The sequence below is a fragment of the Crotalus tigris genome, unplaced genomic scaffold (genome assembly GCF_016545835.1).
Source record: "Crotalus tigris isolate CLP2741 ecotype Arizona unplaced genomic scaffold, ASM1654583v1 scf7180000020550.821452, whole genome shotgun sequence".
NCBI lineage: Eukaryota > Metazoa > Chordata > Lepidosauria > Squamata > Viperidae > Crotalus > Crotalus tigris.
The window spans coordinates 208,057-230,055 of record NW_024098074.1 but is presented as its reverse complement, the minus strand read 5'-3'; the positions used below and the strand labels follow the sequence as shown (position 1 = coordinate 230,055).

At 35.8% G+C, this 21,999-nt stretch overlaps 1 protein-coding gene across 6 annotated transcripts in view; it reads right to left on the bottom strand.

The window, feature by feature from the left end:
* The window catches only part of MEI4 (meiotic double-stranded break formation protein 4), a 215,096-nt gene that overhangs the window by 79,357 nt on the left and 113,740 nt on the right, over positions 1-21,999 (bottom strand). For 4 of the 6 annotated variants that reach the window (XM_039367093.1, XM_039367092.1, XM_039367089.1 and 1 more), the window contains 2 exons: positions 16,348-16,659; positions 14,357-14,436 (listed from right to left, as the gene is read on the bottom strand). The exons of 1 other annotated variant lie outside the window; for it this stretch is intronic. In XM_039367093.1, coding sequence (XP_039223027.1) covers positions 16,402-16,659 — 258 coding nt within the window. In that variant the 3' untranslated portion in view covers positions 14,357-14,436; positions 16,348-16,401. Of the gene's footprint in view, positions 1-12,336; positions 13,529-14,356; positions 14,437-16,347; positions 16,660-21,999 lie in introns of those variants that run through there. One more of the 6 variants, XM_039367090.1, reaches the window with a different exon arrangement.

The window sequence follows — 21,999 nt, the reverse complement described above, 5'->3', positions numbered from 1 at the left end:
AGAAGCAACAGGTGGAAACTAATTAAGGAGAGAAGCAACCTAGAACTAAGGAGAAACTTCCTGACAGTGAGAACAATTAACCAGTGGAACAACCTGCCTTCAGAAGCAGTAAATGCTCCAACACTGGAAGTTTTTAAGAAGAGACTGGACAGCCATTTGTCCGAAATGGTATAGGGTTTCCTGCCTGAGCAGGGGTTGGACTAGATGAACTCCAAGGTCCCTTCCAACTTTATTATTATTATTATTATTATTATTATTATTATTATTATTATTATTATTATTATTATTATTATTATTATCGATCATCGCACAGTCAGCCAGATGTTCAGACTGGATTTGGCATTTTGTCTACCTATCGAGTCCTTACCCAGGACCTGGGATAGGCAGATGTGGATGTTTGATGGTATTACAGATATCGTCGCAGGATGGAAGCAGTTCCTAATAAGGCCGCCTTTTGCAATTGACTAATAGCAAATTTGTCAATGCCAATGGTGTTCAAGTGGTGCTCCAGTTGTTTTGGGATTGCACCCAAGGAGCCTATGACTATTGGTACTACCCTTGCTTGCTTTTGCCACAGTCTTTCTATTTCTATTTGTAGGTCTTTGTATTTTGTTATCTTCTCCAGTTCTTTCTCTTCTATTCTGCTATCTCCAGGCACTGCCACGTCCACTATCCAGACTTTTTTGTCTTTCTTATCGACAATTGTTAAGTCTGGGGTGTTATGTTGCAGGTGCTTGTCTGTTTGAATTCTGAAGTCCCAGAGCAGTTTAATTTTATCATTTTCTATGACTTTCTCTATTTTATGATCCCACCAGTTTTTGCTTACAGGCAAATGATATTTTTTGCAGATCTTCCAATGCACCATTGTTGCTACTTTGTCATGCCGCTGCTTGTAATCAGTTTGTGCAATCTTCTTGCAACAACTTACCAAGTGGTCCACTGTTTCTTCAGCTTCTTTGCATAGGCGGCACTTACTGTCTGTTGCTGTCTTCTCAATTTTGACTTTGTATGCATTTGTCCTTAAGGCTTGGTCTTGTGCAGCCAGAATTAGTCCCTCGGTCTCTTTCTTCAATTTTCCTGCTCTTAGCCATTGCCAGGTTTTATTATAATCTGCTTTCCCAGCTATTTTTTTCATGTATTGGCCATGTAGTGCTTTGTCTTCCCATGCCTCTATTCTGTCCTTCATTTGGTCTTTCTTGTAGGCCAGTTTGGTCTCTCCAGTAGTTAGTAAGCCTTCCTGATATACTAATTTCAGTGCATCTTCATCATTGTTCTTCAGATATTCTTCCAAAGCCATTTTTTCTTCTTCAACCATCTGATGTACTTGTAGCATTCCACGCCCACCTATTTGCCTTGGTAGATAAAGTCTATCAATGTCACTGCGTGGATGAAGGGCATGATTCATTGTCATTATTTTTCTGGTCTGCCTATCCATTGCTTTTAGTTCTGCTTGAGTCCAGTCCACTATTCCAGCTGTGTACCTAATGACTGGGATTGCCCAGGTGTTGATTGCCTTTATGGTATTTCCTCCATTGAGTTTGGATTTTAAGATCTTCTTCACTCTCTTGATGTATTCACCTCTAATCTTTTTCTTGACTTCAGTGTGCTTGATGTTGTCAGCTTGAAGGATACCCAAGTATTTGTAGTACTCTTCCTCATCCAGACTCTTAATGTTATTTTCGTGGGGCATCTTGATTCCTTCAGTTTTCACTATTTTTCCTTGTTTGATAGTAAGTGTGGCACATTTGTCCAAGCCAAACTCCATTACAATATCTTGGCTATATATACGGACAGTGTTGAGCAGCGATTCTATTTCAGATGATGTTTTTCCATACAGCTTCAGATCATCCATGTAAAGGAGGTGGGATAGTCTGGCAGATGTTTTTGATGTTTGATAGCCATGTCCTGAGTTATTCAGTATTGTTGACAGAGGAAACAGTGCAATAACAAATAGTAATGGTGATAATGAATCTCCTTGAAATATTCCTCTCTTGATATTAACCTCTCCCAGCCTCTCACCATTGATCTGCAACTGTGTCTTCCATTGTGCCATCGATCTTTGCACAAATTTTCTGATGTTTCTACTGACTCCTGTTATTTCTAGGCACTTTATTATCCAATCATGTGGCAGAGAGTCAAATGCCTTTTTGTAGTCAATCCATGCCACATTCAGGTTGGTCTTCCTTCTCTTGCAGTTTTCCAAGATCATTTTGTCTATTAGGAGTTGATCTTTTGTTCCTCTGCTATTGGGGCGGTTTCCTTTCTGCTCAGGTGGAAAGAGATTGTTTTCAACTAGATGCTCTTGCACTGCATCAGCTACTACACCAGTTAGTAATTTGAAAGTTGTTGGTAAGCAGGTAATTGGCCTGTAGTTACCTGGTGTTGCCCCTTTTGCTGGATTTTTCATTATTAGGTAGGTTTTCCCAGTTGTTAGCCACTTTTCAATTTCTCCTCCTTGTAGTATATTGTTGAACTGCTTGGCAATGAGTGGGTGTATAACAGTTAGATGTTTCAACCAAAACCCATGCAGTTCATCTTCACCTGGTGCTGACCAATTTTTGATTTTCTTTGCTCTTTTTTCTACCATTTTTGTTGTTATTACTAGTTCTTTCATTTCAACTTCTGTTTTATTTGCATCCACCTCTTTTAACCAAGCCGCATCCTTGTTGTATTTCTTTGGGTTATCCCATATCTGCTTCCAGAACTGCACTGTTTCTTCCTTGTCAGGTACTGACTGATTCCTTGCAGTTTCTCCATTGATGGATTGGTAGAAACGTTTCTGATTGGATTGAAATTGGAGGTTCTGCCTATAGTTTGCAATTCGAGCTTCATATCTACTGATTTTCCTGGCTATAGCTGTTATTTGTTGCTTTATTATTTCCAGTGCTTCCTTGATCTTCCTTGTTTCTAAGTGGTATTTCTTGATTAGGTATTCTTTGGTCTTCTTGTTCTTCAGCTTCTTTTCTTTCATCTGTTCTAGTTTGCTTGCATGTGATCTTAACTTGCTGATCTTATTTTCTAGACTAACCTTCCATTTTTCTGGTGCACTGTTTGTTTGTTTTTCTTTTTTGTTGATTTTGCATCCCAGATATTCTGTTATAACTGCAGCTGTGCTGTACATTAGTTGGTTTGTTTCTTGCAGTGAATTGGTGCTTATACTTGATATTGCAGTATTTGCATCTTTTAATGCTTGTGCTAGCTGTTTCTTTGGAACAAGCTTTAATGCGGGTAGTCTTATTCTGTTGTTTTTGTGCTGTTCTAGATGCTCAGTTATTCTTTGTTTCAATTCTTTTATTTCTTTAGTTAGAGGGTTTTGTTCTTCCTGAGGAAGAGATGCCTGGTTTCCAAATGAGAACAGTTGTATATCTCTACTGGATTCTTTCACTGCCAACTCCCCCTGGTTTGCCTCTACATTCTGAATTACTTCTGGTAAGGCTTTGATTTCTTTGTCCTGGGTAAACCTTTGCAGTTCGTCCAATTCTGTTTCTGTAAATACTTTATTTCGTGTTATAAATCGGCGTTGATCTGCTAGTCTCTGTTCTGTTATTTCTGATTCTGGATGTTGTTCTTTCCAGAACTGGTGCATTCGTTTTAGATATCCTCTTCTTGTTGGACTTGATCTGTAGTAACAGATCATTATTTCTTTGTTTTCCATCACTGTGTATCTGCGACAGGTAAACACTTTTCTTCCAGTAGTTCTGCAGCTGCTGGCCCTGGTTGCTCAGCCAACAGTCCTGAGTCCTGTAACCCATTTTTCACCAGATATCCAGGAACTCCAATATCTAGCGCGGACCTTGTTAACCCGGGCGACGTCCGATGATGATGATGATTATTATTATTATTATTACCTTATCAGGATGAGTTGTTTCATATTTCCTACCGACACTGACTGCCAAGCAACTCATTCCTTTTCAAGCTTTTCTCCTAATAATATGGCAAATTACCTCATCCATTCATTTAGATACATTCATAGAAAGCCCTATTCATATGATAAGGTCATAGAAATAATTGTACGGTGTCCATTAGGCAGCAAACAGAAATGTAGAATTGTGACTTCAATGATAGAAAGGGCAGCTGAATGAGTACTGGAAACCCCTCAGTCATTTCATCAGACCATTTTCACACTATCCTAGGAATTCTTTAGTATCTTAAAAGAAAACTCGGAAAAGATTTTGAATGCCACTGATAGGCTACTAGCGGCCTACCAAAGTTGCATCTGCCATCTCTTCTCTTTCTCTATGTCCAGCCCTCTGTTAACTCTCATTTATGGTCTTGACATGATGAATATCTTCCTAACTGGAGTTGATTATGCACCCGTGAATTTGCTGCTGAAGTATCAGTTTATATTTGACACATTCTCCTTGTGTTGAACATGTTGTAATGTTATGAAATTCTTGTTGACATAGTCAAGGCCATCTGTAGGTAGGAGGATGACTGATACACAATGGGGAGTTACAGCACTAGTCTTCAAGATGTGCATGTTTTATAACAATATGGTTTTATTGATTTTATTAGAGGCATAGGTAAAGTAGAACAACACAAGGAAAAATCTTGTACATATAACTCAAATATTTGTATAGGCTATGGGCTATCTAGGAGCTGGAGGCTAAACCCTTTTCTCTCAGGTGTCTGAAAAATAATAACATAGTAAACCCTTGAATTTATTTTTTAAAAAGAGAGAGAGGAAAAACTAGCTACTCAAGAAAATAATGTAACTGAAAGAAACACAAAATATTTTTGCAAGGATTCAGACTGGCAATCTTCTCCGTGCCCTATGAAGATCTCAACCACTATGCTATTTCACCAAGGCTGATAAAGGAAAGTATAAAAACTCTTAGAATGCATCATAAGCATTGATTGAGGTAGAGAAGCCATTCTTCCTCTGCAGAGTAGCTAGTGAGTTACCTGTAACCAACCTGAAGTGCTATAACCCAAATGAGTAGGAAAATTTGAGCTTCCATAACAGAGAAAAGTGTGCTGTAGTTCAGATGGAGCAAACGAACACACCCTCAAATCAGGTAAATGGAGAATTAATAGAGGGAGGAGACATCATACCTTTGTGTAATTTAGAAACTGTTACCTGCTTTTGCTGATAATGTAACAACAGGGCAGTTTAGATAAGCCCTAAGGATTTTCCCTAAGATTACCTCAGCTCATTAATTTGGCTCATATTCTCCTAGTAGGTGTTATGCACCATTTTAAAAGGAGCCTTATTCCAAATAATCAACCTTTCTGGAGAATTCAAATCAAAATTATTTTTTTTTAACTTAATAGTGCCCATATGTGTCTAAGTGCCTTAAGTGCTGGAAATATCACCAAGTTCCTACTATAGTCTGAATCAAGTGTTTGCCAAGATTTGAAAGATACCCGATAGTATAACTGAATATTGCATTTTAATAAATACTAAAATCAATATAATTTTCAATATTTTATAATTTACACTAAATTGCTGATATTTGAAATTTGGGAGATTAAATTTTCCCTCTTCATACAAAAGGCATAGCTTTAAAATAGCAATCCTTAGTGTATTTGACTATTCATTAGGACTTTTACTTTGGAAATCTCTCTTTTCCAGTTAAAAGTGCAACCAAATCCCTAATATGGGCTTCTGAAAGCTTTGGTAGATTTATTCTGTGTAAAAAATCCATCCATCTGCTTGGTAGTGTCACTTCATTTAGGGAAAGCAGACTTGAATAAAACTCCACCAACTGAGAATTTGCTTTATAATTTCTATGAATTACTCTTGTGGAATCTTTTATCATAGATATTATTCTTTTGTTTTGGATGTTTCAAACATGAAGCCAACAGTTTTTCAGGTTTTTCTCCTTGTTCCCAATAGAACTGCTCAATACACTTTAATGAATATTCAATACTCAGAGCAGATAATTGGTCTAACTCCAGTTTTACAGCTCGGAAGGCACAGTTATGATTTCAATGTGTGATTTCTACCATAAATATTCAAAGCTTCCTTTACATGCTTTTCTAACTTTTTAAGATACAGTTCATGTTTTTCTATTAATATGACTGTGTGTGTCTATGTCTGTGTTATTGGTTAATAAAATGAGGCTTATCTGGTAATAAAGCATTAGTATATCTGTTCTCTATAATTTGAATTTTTTCTGTCTAAAATGTCTGATATTTTTTATCAAAGCATTATCCAAAATTATAACTGAAAAGCTCTGGTTTTGAACTAGATTAATCATTGATTGATTTATTAGAAACTCCAATCCAGCCCTATTAAAGCAAGTTCCTCCTTCATGGTGTCAACTATAGATGATCTTCTAATTCTTCATTGTATGCAATAAGCCTTTTTAGCATCTTTTAAAATTCTGCACCACCATAATTAAAAGACTATCTGAATCATATTCTAAAACTTCAGGTATCTATTAATCTCACAATAATCTAGAGTTTGATATATTAAAATGAGAATATGTATTTTATGTAAAGCAGACTTTGTGCTAGAAATTTTATGAAGACTATTGCAATTTATTTGCATTGTATTTTTTTAAAGAAAATATTTGGATATGCCCATCCCACCTCATTGACCAGTTCCTTCTTTCTTCTTTTTCCATACGCCTTTCTCCAAACCAAACTAAAACAAATGCTACCTTTAGGTTTGGTTCCTTGATAAAGGTAAGGGGCATCAGAACCTGATAAACTATGAAGGCTGTACACGTATGGATAAAATTAGTGAAATGCCATTTACATTCACAGAGCGAAGGATGAAATAAATCCCAGAATATTAAATAGTCTGAAGGGTTTTGGGTTCACATAGTGTGCACAGTTCACTGCTCCAGGGAGGACTTTAGATGCGGCAAAAGAGCCTGGTTAAAATGCATTCAGGCAGCAGCACACAAATCAATTTTGCTAGAGTTGATTGCAAAATAGGACAAAAAAAGAGAGGAGTATACAACAACCCTGAATTAGCTGGATGATGGAATGACCTCTTAGAATGGACTGCATGGAATTTCTGTAGAATTGTTTTATACCAGATCTTGCTGAGGCATAACTCTATAATTTCACTTCTGGTCTCCCCGAAGCATATTCTAGTTGTGCTTTAGTTGAAGGACAGAATAAGTGCATATAAAATGGCCCAGGCTTTATCCAGTAAACCATTTCAGGAACTTTTCTTCTCTGATTAAGGCTGATCCTGGAAATGTATGAACTCCTACCAAATCTTTCCTAGTCTTATTTTTTTTTAAAAAAAAAATAAATCAACGTACTGACTTTAGTCCCAGCAACAGGGTCAATACAAGTAATGAAAGTTCAAAACAACAATTCTAAAATTAGCCATCCCGTGAGATACACATATGATCGAAAGACCAAATATAGAAGAATACAAAGAACTTAACCAAAGCTGAAAAAATGTTCTTCATGCCAGAACGATCCATTTATTTGCAAACAGGACCAATGAAAGAAATCACGCCAGAACGAACAGGAACATGAGATATTCCATTCCATACCAATGACTGTTCCTCAAAAGTGGACATGGAATGGTTGGGAAAACATTAGAAATGACAGTGATCCATGGCCAAATTGATCATGTTTTTTTAAAATATAAAAATGTAGCAGAAAAAGAAATAAAATATAGTGGTTGCAGAGATTTAGCAAGATCCTTGCTTTGGAAAAATTTCTTTTCTTGTGTGAACCTTCTTTAGTAAAACTTGGGTAGATTGATGTTTTCTTTTTCTTAGGAAATGCCACTGAGATCTCCCTGATTCCTGTCTAGATGTATGCAAAGTATCTTATAGTAGGCATGTAGGAATTGAACAATAGCATTTTTTGAGCCAGTCTCAATAACAACCTTCACATAATGAGCATTTTGTTCACATGTTCAGTTTCATTTAAGAATCAGTGGACAGAGAATTTTTCCCCCTAAATTCTATTAAAATTAGTTTGATTAGGAATATTCACAGTGCCAATCAAACAATTTTATTCTGTGTAGTTGAGATTCCAAAAGAATAATTTAATTATTGAAAATACTGTGATTAGCATTCGTTGTTGTCTTCTAAGCTTTCATTTGATCCTCCAGGTTTTAGATCCATTTAAGAGAGATATTAGTCTCTGTAGTGATTGGGTAAGGAAGATACTGTTAGATTTCCTTCCAATTAATTGGCAAAGAATCTCTTTGTTGCTATGTAAATTACTAGTGGGATCTTTTATGAGGCTTGACTTTTGACCTATAACTGAGTTTGCTTTTTAATGATTCCAACCCTCCATTCAGCTCTCACAATCTTAAGCCATCTAACACTACCACTTGCACCTGCTGTCAAATACTTCTCTCTCCCTTATTCCCAAAGTCTAGTATTGTTATTGATAATGATATTGCTTTTCAGGAAATTCAGACTGCTCAGCATTGCCTTAAAAGATCAACTAAAATCTCCGAGTCCTAACATTCTGCAGACCATCTTAATACTGCTACATTCTATTTGAAAACACCTACCAAGGCACTTCTGGGTTGAAAGGATTAGCCAGTGACATCACCATTGCGCAGGGAATGCCCGAAGGGCTTCCTTTCAATCCCTGTTATTTTTTTTCCCACTGAAGTGGTACCTATTTGTCTACCATACTTGCACCTGTATGCTTTCAATTTGTTAGGTGGGCAGGAGCTGGGACAAATTGATGGGGGCTCGTTCCGTTATGCAGCTCGCAGTCTCGGGTTTTGAACTGCCGAGCTGTCGACCTCTCAGTGGTCTTCAGACCCAGCATCCTTGCCACATGAGCTACTGCGGCCCACTGATCCTTAATCACTGATGGAGATGTAGCTTTCTATCCCATAGGTATCTATGAAGCTGGAAGTCAAGTTTATTAGATTAGACCTATTGTAACACAGGTCAGTCCTGTGATTTTTCATGTATACATTCCACACATGCTGAACATATCTCAATTTTCCACCATACTTTCTTAGCCTACGAGGCCCCTCTCATGCACTTCTGCCTCACACTAACATCTCAATGGAGGGGGAAAAAATTCAGCATTCTATTATTGATTCTTGGTGCAGGAAGGGTAGATCAAATTATTGATTCAATGGAGAGGATATGTGGATGTTGAGTGGCAAATAAGATACAAGTACTTCTACAGTTTAGGTTATCATACTGTCCTAATTGCTGGCACAAAAGCAGTTCTGGCAGATGCAAGTCACTTTTTTTCTATTTCTGTTGATAATTACACATACTTCACAGGGCAGAGGACTGAGGTAAACAGACTGAGCTTGCAAAATTTTCCCATCCCTCCTATTGGCACGGATATATCTGCAATACTTATAATGCGTATTTAGTAAGCAAAAATTTCCCTCTTGTCTGCAGGTTTTGTAATAACACTTTTAAAATATAACTCCAATATTAAACTGTTTAGCAATTGAACCGTAACTTGCTTTATCATTTCTTAAGTTTCAATCCTAGTACACGTTTTACAAAGATCCGCTAAAAATTAGTAATCCTGTCATAGGTGTACAGTGCACCATTGGATTGTAGTCATTTAACAGTCCTTCTTCCTGAGTTATTTTTTATGCTAATTTAATGCAAGGGGGCAGATCTGGGTGTTCTGAACCTGACCCCCAACATTTCTATCACCATAACTTCCAATATGTAGAAGATTTTAAAAGTATGATCAGTAAACCTGGATGATTATAGTTTGTAATCACATGGAATATCCTGTCTATATGTGTGCAGTATAACTTCTTCTCTTCAAATATTCTGAATTTTGTCATGAAAAGAGTGGTGCCTTTTGTGACAGGGACATTATGAGGCAAGGGCCATGCACAGAGTCCTACACATTTTGACCACATGGAGAACTAACTTTAAAGGTTAGAAGAAACAAGAGATACAGCTGACATGCATGCTCTTAAATGCCAGACTTATTTTCTTAGTATTTTCACTACAGAAATTTGCTATTTATTTTCCCTGAACATAGATCTTCATGTATGATTTATTCTGAACGGACTACCCAGAAAAAAAAAAAAACTCATGAAACAGCAAATGGACAGTGTGAGTCTTCTGCTTGATTATATCTCAAGTTTCTTTCAGGACATTTTTTAAAAAATGTCCTTTGTTCTTCTTAGTCCATTGAAATAGCAACATTGAAGACAGGCAACCTATTTGTCATAATGTGACTGACATATAAGTCTACTACATATCAAAATAAATGACGTTCACAAGTCAAACCTTTCAATTATCTTTATTCTGTTGCCCAAAGTGTTCAAAACAGTCTTTTCTGGCTGTACCAGATCACATGCTCATTGCCACCAAGAATAAAAGCTAGGAAACCATGAAAAAAAATACTTGGCTAAAACGAATTTACATATCTATGAGCTTAGCAAATTTGGTGGCTATTGGAAATAAGAAAACACCTATGACACTATCTAGAAAATGATGTCCAGGATGTTAAGTCTGGACCAAATAAAGGAGAGGCTGATTTGATGTATACTGTTTCCCATCCCTCCCTGACAAACTGATCAGCAAGGTAGTCAGCTTGTGACTACCTATAGGAATCTCTGGCTCGGGAAGTTTAAAAAAAGTCCTAGAAGGTGATGATGGCAAAGAACCTCTAAAATGCGGAAACTATAAGGATGTCCCTGTGAAATTAGCAAGAATCAAATTTAATTCTCAGGCTTTACATTAATGATCTGACTGTAGATATAATAAAAGGATGATCATATTAATCTATGATAGCCAAACTCAGATGATGTGTAGCACCTTACTATCACATTTTATTAATAGGCATAAGCTTTTGTGAGTTGCAGCTCACATCACCTGACTAATCAAGCTTATGCCTTTTAAATAAAATGCATTTTTGGAAAGATGCTACCAGATGCCTTTGAATTCTTAACTGTGACATTACTGATATAGAGGAAATACATGAAAATCAGAGGAAGCTCAGAATTCAGAAAAAGTGACAACAGAAACAGAATTATGTATGAGCTACACTGGAAATTAGTAACCTCATTCTATTAATCAGTATTATCATCAGGGATCCATATATCTATTACAGGGATATGTATAGATATATATGAGAGAGAGAAATCCTGTTTAGAACAAAAAAGAACTATTCATCTATTGCTTCTTCTCTATGTAGGATGGAGTGAACTGATATCTACCCACTGATCTCTAGGTTGAGTAGTATAGAGTACAGCTTAGAAGAGATCCATGCTATCTATATTCAGTTGTGTCACCTGAGACCTGCTGAAAGTTTATCGAATTGCACCGTCTCTAAAATCTTTTATGAAAGCTAATTATGTGCTAAGAAAGCTTCCATACTTTCATACAGCAACTGTGATGAAATGAACTCCCTCATGCACAAGGGTTCCCATTTGGTCCCAGTATCATTTGTACATGTTGGAAAGTATAAGAGGCTTTGGGTTGGTACACATATAGTCTTGCACATAAAAAAGGATCTTAAGATCCTTAAAATCCTCCCTTGATAGAGAAGTCTCTCTAAATGCAATTGGTAAACCTATAGATTCCATTCTCATAATTCTGGCCTGTTCACTAAATGTGCAGTTAGGCAGTGAACAAGCTCGGCACTTGGCTGGGTTGAGTCAGAACATGAAAACCAGTAAGTGGAACCCTATGTGTTAAGAGCGTTTGAACATCTGTGATGTTATGATGTTCTTTTCTTTGTCGTATCTGATGGCATCATTTCTATGAATCAGATTCAGTAGGATTCACTCAATACAACAAAAAACAAGCATAAAAGATCTTTATTAGGAGTCCTAAGAAATATATCTGTTAATGTAATAAATGTGATATACTCTCTTCATGCATCTTTTTGTTTGAAAAGAAAAATTGTTGTTCAGCTAGAACAGTGGTTCTCAACCTTTCTAATGCCGCGACCTCATAATACAATTCCCCATGTTGTGGTGACCCCCAACCACTTATACATCACTGGGTGCCAGGGCTGTGGCCAAAGAAAAGGGGGAAAAAATGGCGGACAGCCTTGTTTGGCGACCCCCGTGAAATGGTCGTTCGACCCCAAATGGGGTCCCGACCCACAGGTTGAGAACCACTGAGCTAGACGTTGCAAGGCTCCGTAGCTTTCTCCTAATTAGCTATATTAGGGGTAGGCAACCTTGGCTCTTTTATGACTCGTGGACTTCAACTCCCAGAATTCCTGAGCCAGCTTGCCTACCCCTGAGCTATATTGAACACAGAATAAGCGTTGGAAGAGACCTTTGAGGTCTTCTAGTCCAAGCCCCTATCGTCGGAGCCCAAACTGCTTATCCTTGTTCTAGTTGCTTCCTGCAATAAATGGGGGAGATGTAAGATAAAATTACTTTAAAAGTGACTACCCTATCAAAGGCAGGTATTTGTCACCCTTTGAATACCACCATGAAAAACCATATCACAGAATCAGATGGTATAATTCTTACTTCTCCATTCCACTTTAGACTGAACATGACAATAGATGTCACAAATTTGAAAGTTCTTCAAAATATAATTTTCTATCCTGCTCTTCGATTACAGATAGTCCTTATTTAGCAACTGTCCTTGGACAGCAAACCTTCAGTTATGATGGTGATGAAAAAAACAACTTTGGAACCTTTTGTAAAACAAAGGGATGCTGAAGTATGACAATAAGCACGGCTGCAGTTTCACTTAATGACCATTTCACTTACTGAGTTCCTTGCGGATCCCAATTGTAGTAGCTACACAAGGACTGCCTGTAAATAATTTCTTTTTCTCGTAGAATTAAAGCTTCTCATTATTGGTTATGAATCATTTAAACAACTTTGTTAATTAGAACTAAGATCACATAAAGGCATCATAACTTTTTAAAAATTGTGAGATACGTACAAACAAAAGTAAAGACAGAAAATAGATTATGGTGAGATACAAGGCTGACGCTGAATGTTACAAAGTGAAATCTTTTTCTTCTAACATAAAACAATCAAAAGAATGAAAGGTAAGAAAAATAATTATCTCTGCACAATGATGTGCTGACATATCTGAATATTTAGAATGTCTGCTATCTTTCTCAGATTTGTTGAAGACTTATAATAGAGTAAACAGTTGTCAAAAACACTTACTGTGATATATTTGACTGACATAAATAAATTTGTTTAGGAAGATTTCCCTGCCTATTTTGAACAAAATTAAAAGTGCCAAAACAAAATATTCAGGATTAGATTTAAATAATTTCACTTCTGAATAATATCTATAATATCATTTCTGACAGAATCCTTTGGTGGGAGATGGAAGGAAGAAAGTAATCTGAGGCTATCCAGAATATATAACAGATTGGGGGTCCTCTGTGGTAAAATATTTCCCCACACCATGGTTGCAACAGTCCAATGTCTTAAATTCAATATATAAGTCAAAAATATCTTCCACTGTAAGTCTAGAAATTGACAGTGGGGCACCGTTTTGCTCCTTGGAGTGCCAAGTTACTGTCTGGGAGTTACAGTATTCACCATCGTCATTATAATCATCATAATGTCAGTTTAAAAAGAAAAGAGCCAAGAGAAGAAAGGGAGGAGCTGGAATGTTTTATTTCATGTCTTTGCAGCTTCTACTTTCCCACAAATGGATATCTGAGTAGAAAAAGATATACTGTAAAATTCTTGTGCAGTTTCCAGGTTTTGTATGATTTCATCTTCTATTATATTTGAAGGAATGCAAGTAAAACTGAAAAGCACATGATTTATAAACCTACAGGAACAGGAAGTATCTTTTTTATTTATTCTACTTCTCCATTATGTCTGTTGATTGAGCAGCAGACTCCTATGTCTGCCTAATGAGCAACATTAGCTTGAAAGGAAGCATGTTGTGCTGAGCTCAGAATCAAGAGTAATTTTCAAAACTAGCATGCAAAGAGAAAGCTAAATCTACCAAAGGAGCTGTTTTGTCTGGCACTGAACACAGGCTATCTTCTCTGATATAAGTGGTTCTAGAGCCTTATTGGGTAAAACATTTAATTGCTGGCAAAATGTTTGATTTGATGATTTCATCTTACTTGTTTTATCCTAGCTCAGTGAAAGAATTCAGCTAATTATTCCTTTCGGCTATAAGTATTGAAGGGTTATCAGAATATGCTACTACTTTGGTTGAGTAATTAGACTCCACTCCATTTTTGTGTTAATGATTCTCTCATTAACTAAAGAAGTTTAATGATAAAAACGATTAACAGTGAGCACAAAAAGAAACGTGAGCAACTGCCTAACTGAATTATTGAACTGAATATAGTAAATTCATGTTGGTAAAAAATGAAAATTAAAGCTACAAGGATCCCTCAAATCAAGGAATTTCCTATGGCTTGCCAGATGTTTGGATGCAATTTCCATCCACACCTAAAGCTGCCATTATAAACTTTTGCGGCTGTCTAGTGGTTATCAGCTCAGGTGAAACAATTCTCCACTCACCTCTTTTCATATTGGGCATGATTGATGGGAAATATTATTCATCGTAAGACACAGGTAATTTGAAATAGAACAGAAGAAATCTGAAGAGCAAAGAAGACATGAGGTTATGACAGACAGAATAATAGATTCTTTGATGATGAAGGCAAATATTGGAAATTTCCCCTGATCAAAACTATGAATGGTCAAGAGTTTTGTATAAACAAAAATCTATAACAGTTGAGAGCATATATAGATTCTAGAGGAAAACCTTTTGCCTGCAATAATAAAAATACCATTAACTTCATATTTTCAATGCAAATAGTTGATTATTTTTAAAAGCTATTCATTTTAAAAGCTTAGGGTAAGGATAGTGTTGCTTCTCTCCTATATTTTTTTCTCTGTTGCAGTTTAGTTACGCTCTTATAATCTTAGACAGCTACTTTTGGTGGAACAATGCTTTCCATTCTATTTTTTTCTCATTAATTGTTGAAATGGCTAATGGCCAAGGTACACATTATGTACGTAAATTGCCTGAAAGATCTTTTTAAAAACAGCAAAATTCTCAGATATTCAGAAACTTACTATATATTGCAAAAAAATGGATGAAGCATTGGGACTTTTCACCTAATGGTGAAATCTATGTGATATGCTTCTATTAATTACAGGAGCTGTCTGGAGTACTAGAGGGTTTTTATTAAGTACTTGTAAATGATAGATCTTTCCTAATTATGGATGTGCCAATCATTCATTTCTTGAAGAAAGAAGGGAAAACTTTTATCCTTTTGACCTTGTGTTGCGATTTCAATTTAAAAAGTCCTCGACCTGTACATCTCTGCTAAGAGATCTGTTTTGAAAAGGAAGTAAATTGATAACTATGGAGAATCAGTCAGAAATTGAATCTGCATCAAAAGCCAAACTGTGGCATAATTAATTATGGTCAATTAAGGTTTCATTCTGAGAAAATTAAAAACAAAATATTTGATAGAAAAAAATCAATTTTGAATCCACATTGATATTCCTCATTGCAAGATGTTTTAGGAAACAATTCCCTATTCAGTAATTAAAGTTGAAGAGGGAGGGTAGCGTGTTTATTCATCATTCCCCCTTATCCATTGTAGAATAATTATGACTCAATCTTAATTATATTGGAATAAATTGCAATTTATATAGCTACTATATATACACACAAATATATATATATATATATATATATATATATATATATATATATATATATTACACACACACACACACACATATTTTATATATATAATACACATACACATATATACATGTATTTGTATTAAAAATTATTCATCATACCAAAAGAAAACAATAGTTTTTTTTCCACATCTATCCATCTCGCAATAAAACTCATATAGCTTTAAAATACATCAAAACTTCAGCAAGGATTACACACTTGATTTATAAACAATATGATAGTCTAATTATTACACCTTGCAGGTATCTAATAGTCACAATAAAGAATGTAATAAATTCTTCATTGTGGAAATGTATTTAGTGCTTTCCAACAGAAAATAGTTCAGAACCTTTTCCTGAAAGCTGTTGAATGAGAAAACATAACTTATAAATAACAGTTCCTAATCATGAAGACTATTCAGAAAGCTAAAATTTAATTTCACAGCTAATTTTTAGTATCAGAGCTTGCAGACATCTAATGGTCACAATGAAGAATGTGAGAAATTCTTCATTGTGGAAATGTATTTAGTGCTTTCCAACAGAAAATAGTTCAGAACCTTTTCTTGAAAGCTGTTGAGTGAGAAAATATAATCTATAAATAGCAGCTTCTAATCATGAAGACTATTCAGAAAGCTAAAATTTAATTTCACAGCTAATTTTTAGTATCAGAGCTAATCTGCTTTATTCAAAGGGAAATATTATAAATGTTGCTCGAATTTTAGCCACCCAAAAACTGAACTGGCCATCATGAAACTGCCAAACACCCAAGCAAGCAATATCTGCCACCAATAAAATAAAAAATGTATTAACACCTTTGTTTCAGAGCTTCATTCTCATTCAGTGGCCTCTTTCTTAGCAAAAGCTGGTCAGTTTCTTCCTTCAGTTTCTATTTCTGTTGCATTCAAAAGTGTACCCAGGCGCCATAAATAAATACAGAACAAGGGAAACTCATCAGAGAGATGGAGCAAAGCTTGATCAATGTCCTGCAAAATCTTTTTCTTCTCTTTTACTTCATAACAAAGACTGGTTTTGTTCTTTTGCTCTCTGTATGTTTCAAGAAGCTGTTCCAAAATGTTACACAGAAAGAAAATATTTTCATACTGTACATTATATTTGGCTTGAATCTGGGATGGAAAAAAAGATAAATAGCAGCGTCAGTATGAAATAATGTATACAGTAGCCTGAAAGAAAAAGATATATGATTATTTTGTACATGCATTATTTTATTTATATGCTGCCCATCTCACTGTCAAGTAATTCAATGAAGTGATCTTCTTCCTAGTCCACTAACTATCACAGTGGGATGCCCCCATTGGGACCCCAGGCCAATTGGCACAGCCAGGTTTTGAGGCTCTTTCAGAGGTGGGGAAGAATCTCACCTCAAGGGATATAATGGAACCAAGGCAGAAAAAGGTATTCTCCTGAATCCTATCAGTTGGAATTATATTATGTAATACTTGATGATACATTGCTAATAGTATGTACAGAATGCGCCAAAAAATCCTATGCGAAGTAATGTTTAGTCTATTGGTGTTTTAATTTATGATGGGTCATTCATCAATGTACTACTAGTTAGTATTAATAGTACATTGTTGGTACTTCTGCAATCAATGATAATAAGCAAATGCAGATTGAAAATAAATCCTAGAAAAATTTATGGTGTAGGTCAGTGGTTCTTAACCTGGGCGATATTGCCCCCCAGGGGGCGATTTCATTTTTCAGGGGGGCGATGGAACAAAAAGGAGCGACATGGGGGCGAAGGAACAAAAAGGGGGCGATATGGGGGCGATGGAGCATGAAGTTTTGGGACTTTTGAGACTTTTTTGTACAGTGAACGGCTGTATATCTGTCGTACAAAAACATCAGATCACTCGCTATTAGTGGATTGAATTGTGTTTTCAAATGTTCCTCCAGCTAGCTTCAGTACAGAACGCTGTATATATGTAAATAGGCATTGCTTATCTTCATGCGTGTTGTACAGCAGCCTCTACCCATACAATGGCGCGCCATTGGCCAGAATATGGGAGATATGGGGAAAAGACTGGAAATAAATTATTTGCATCGATATGTCCTGATGAACAATTTTAAAGAAAACAAAAAAAGTGTTTGCATAAATTGAAGAATTATTTCCCATGTTGTGATTGAGAAGTTATGTTGGGGGAGGGGGGTGATGACAATTTCCTCATTGGCTCAAGGGGGCGATTCGTTCAAAAAGGTTAAGAACCACTGATGTAGATACAATGCATTCATTAAACAAGAAAAAAAAATATTGCTTCACAGGAGACAAGTCACTAGATTTTCTTTGTTTCTAATAGATCAATGTAAATGACTGGCCATATCAACTTAAAGTAATAGTAATATGAGGAAACCATGAATATCTGGAGTAAATTATGTATACATTTTTCAGCCTTCATTTCAACATGCTTTTTTATTAATGTAAATGTATTGTTTTATTGAATGGTGTCAAAGTTTGCTTCTCTTGAATAACAATGAAGCAAATACTTTGAATACAGTTTTCACTTTCTATAAAGACAACCTAATGGGCTGAAAATGGAGTGGAATAATATCTGACTCCAACTGACAAATGACCCACCCAGAGACCTCATGCCACATTTAAATAAAAGGTGACAGTGTAGAACCTGGATGCAATCTCTTCCCTAATGCCAAAATTGAATGAATTCAACCACAAAGCAAGATAAACCAACAAAATACCAAGTTCCCCAATCATTGCAAGTAATCCCGCAGGATACCATGGTTGATGGTATGGAAAGCCTCTGAGAAATCAAAATAACCAGAATGGTTGCACTACCCATATTTTAGATCTACCAAAAGCCATAAACAAGTGTAATTGATGCTGTCTCCATATATGTTTGAATATGAAAACCTCATTGAAAAGGATGCATATAATCAGCCCAGTCCAAGGCCTCAGTAGTAACAGCCCCACCATCTTCTGGATAAAAACAGTCCAATATAGTTAGAGAAATATTCTTGAGAAGGGGGCATAACACCACTCCTTTAAAAAAGCAAGGACCATCCCCTCCTTCTACAAGACCCATATTACAGCATGGCCCAACTGAATGCCTTCTCCTGGGCTGACTTCACAAACAGGAAGGACATGGATGCAATAAACAGGTGGTTGGATTAGCAGTCTTGAGGACTCTGCTTATTTTCTTAGAAGTTAGCAGATTTTAACTTATTTTTATTTATTCATTTGTTACATTTATTTGCCACTTATCTAAATTTATCTCGCCATGGGGCTACTCTAGGCAGCTTACAAAAAAAAGGAGGAAACGAAAAGAGTGTAAACAGAACAGAAGTAAATAATAGAATAATAAAAAAGAACAGTTGTTTCAGCTAATCATATAAGACCACTTTGATGTGACTTGAGCAGTTGGAGTCCAGTTCTGATCTATGGCCCTGTAGATATTCTTAAGACTCATCTTTCTCTAGCACAGTGGTTCTCAACCTTTCCAATGCTGTGACCCCATAATATAGTTCCCCATGTTGTGGTGACCCCCAACCACTTATACATCACCGGGTGCCAGGGGCGTGGCCAAAGAAAAGGGGAAAAAAATGGCGGACAGCCTTGTTTGGCGACCCCCGTGAAATGGTTGTTCGACCCCAAATGGGGTCCCGACCCACAAGTTGAGAACCACTGCTCTAGCAGAGTACCATAGGAGTCATTTTAAAAGATCTGCTGGACAGCTACCTGCAGATGTGATTTTAAGCAGAAAAAAACTAATTTTTGCCTAATCCCTAAACTAATCCCTAACATGGGGTCTTATTTGAGACCCTTATACGCCTTATCTCTGTTATAGAAATGTTATTATTTGAAATAGTTCATTGCCTCCTATTGATACAAAGCTGCGGTTTTGTCCTATACTCATTGCAATTTAATTATCACAGATTAGCAGACATTTTTCCTTGAGCCTTTTGTCCTGGAAGCGGGGTGGCTCTTGGTTATTGATATATCCGACATCTCTGCCCTGAAACTATGGCATTCAATTTAACTCTTACATATTGAACCTCTGGTAGAGAAAGGCATGGCTACCCACTTTTCCATAACAGAGAAGATTGAATAAATAAGTATAAAAGATGATAGTGTGAAGTAAACTGATACGGAATTTACTCCAAATAGGATAATAGGATAACCTATTATAGGTTATATAGGATAACCAAATAGGATAACCAGAATATCTTGTAGTTCCTTAAGAAAAAAAAATCTGCTATACGTTTTACCAGCCTATATTAATTATTGTTTCATAATAAAACATGGAAACTATAAAAACAAATATAATTTAAAAACAAAATACACATTAGTAAGTTTTCTTTATTTATAATTACATTGCCAGGCACTATTTATTTGTTAAAATTTGCTGGTTTAAATAAAGCATTAAAAACCATTTTAAAATGAAACAAAGTTCATGCAATTTTACATGTATTATCCATTTGTGGAGAACAATTAACCTACTTTTTGACACAAGAGTTTGAATTACACAGCAATAATATTACAGGAAAGGCATATATAGCAGACCCATATATTTGTAGTTGAACGTTTGGAGTGTATTCAAGAATGCTGAAAGGAAGGTATGATTAATCAGCCCATTGAACAGATAGAAAGGAAAACAGTCTTGTGAAAATTAATATTTAAGCTTCCTGTCCTCCTGATATTTTCTTTATTAAAAGATTCCAGGTGGTTGAAAGTAGATTACAGTTCTAATTTCAATTGTTACTGAACAAAAAGCCTGACACAAAGTTTCTGCTAGTCATGCAAAATGGACTTGAAAAACTACTTATGCATATATATGAAAACATTAAGGTAAACTGGTAATTTCTAACTGGGTTCATCTCAAGGTAGCTATTTTAGGAATAGGTAAGGCTTTTCAAAAGCCATTTTGTGAGTGCACTCATAATTTATTCTCAAAATTCCAAATATGCCTATCAGTCTAAAAAGATGGTGACTCCTTTTATGAAATTTTATAATTAATTGGTTGCTGTTGAAAGATTACATTAACTATATGCCCTTTATTTTGAACTAGAACAGCATTTCAAATATTTTGTTATTTGTTATGACTGTCAAAAATACTTGATTTTTCCACCCTAAGAAGACTGTTATTTATAGCAAAACAAAATTTGCAAATTTCATCTTTCTCAATCAAATTCTTATGTAATCTTTCCCCACCCCAAAAGAGGAACTTATTGTATATGCATCTCTCAGTAAGAATTGTATTAAATAATGCAATTTAGTAAGAATAGTATTCAAGGTTGGATGGTGATGATACGCCAGGTCCTTAGGAAGGAACTCATAGGTGGACAAAAAAACAAAAAACAAATCCAGTCTAAATGTCTGGCTGTGTGGCTAACCATAATAATAATACTCCAAGAATCATATGATCTAACCATCTAAGCCTATTTTTTAATTAACTGGGATTTCTTTAAGTATCAGTTTTTTCTCCAACACTTTGTGCTTCACACTGTTTATCTAAAACATTTAAAGCTTATCTTAATTTTTAGCACTTCCACCATTATTCAATATTAATCTAATATCAAGTAACTTGTTTTTCTTGTGATTGAAGGTATTGAACCACAATATTCCTTAGCACCATAGTTCAAAGGCATCAATATTTCTTCAGCCTTACTGGTGGTTCAGCTTTCACAGCATATACTTATTACAACTGGAAAGACCATAGCCTTGACAATATAAACCTTTGAAGAAAGAGATGATACTCTTTTCTTCCATTACAGAGCATGCTGCCAATTCTCCAGGATTTTCTCAAAGAAAATGCATTAAAATTTGATCAGAGCTTGCTTGTTCTTTCAGTACTCTATCTTGCATTTTATGTGGCCATGAAGATTTCAACTCATTCAATGAAACAGGTATATTGCATATATGTCAAATTTTCATTCTGGAACCTGTGAAGAGCATTGTTGCTATTTATACCGTATTTTCCAGCATATTAGATGACTCGGCGTATAAGATGACCCCCGACTTCGGAGCCAATTTGCATGCCTAGAAAGTCGTCTTATACGCCAGAAACTACTGTAATTTCCAGCGTATAAGACGACTCGGCGTATAAGACGACCCCCGACTTCTGAACCGATTTGCATGCTTTAGAAAGTTGTCTTATACGCCAGAAAATATGGTAGTTTTCTGATAGACCGTAAACTATAATGTTGAAGAAGACCGAGGCAAAGTAGAGGTTAGGTAGATTTGCCTTTTCTTTGTTAGTATTTTTCTCTCTTAACTGAGGAGCTAATATATTTTCTTTTTGCTCCATTTATTCTGAACTTATCTAAAGAAGTTTTAGCTTTCCTTCAATACCCTCACATCATTTGGAACATTAACTTTCTAGACCTGCTCTCTACAGTTTCAGGATACTTCTTTGGTGACTTGACTTTCTTTTCATCTTCTGTATATATCTACTTTTGTTTTCAGATCTTCAAGAAACATTTTGTGCATGTAC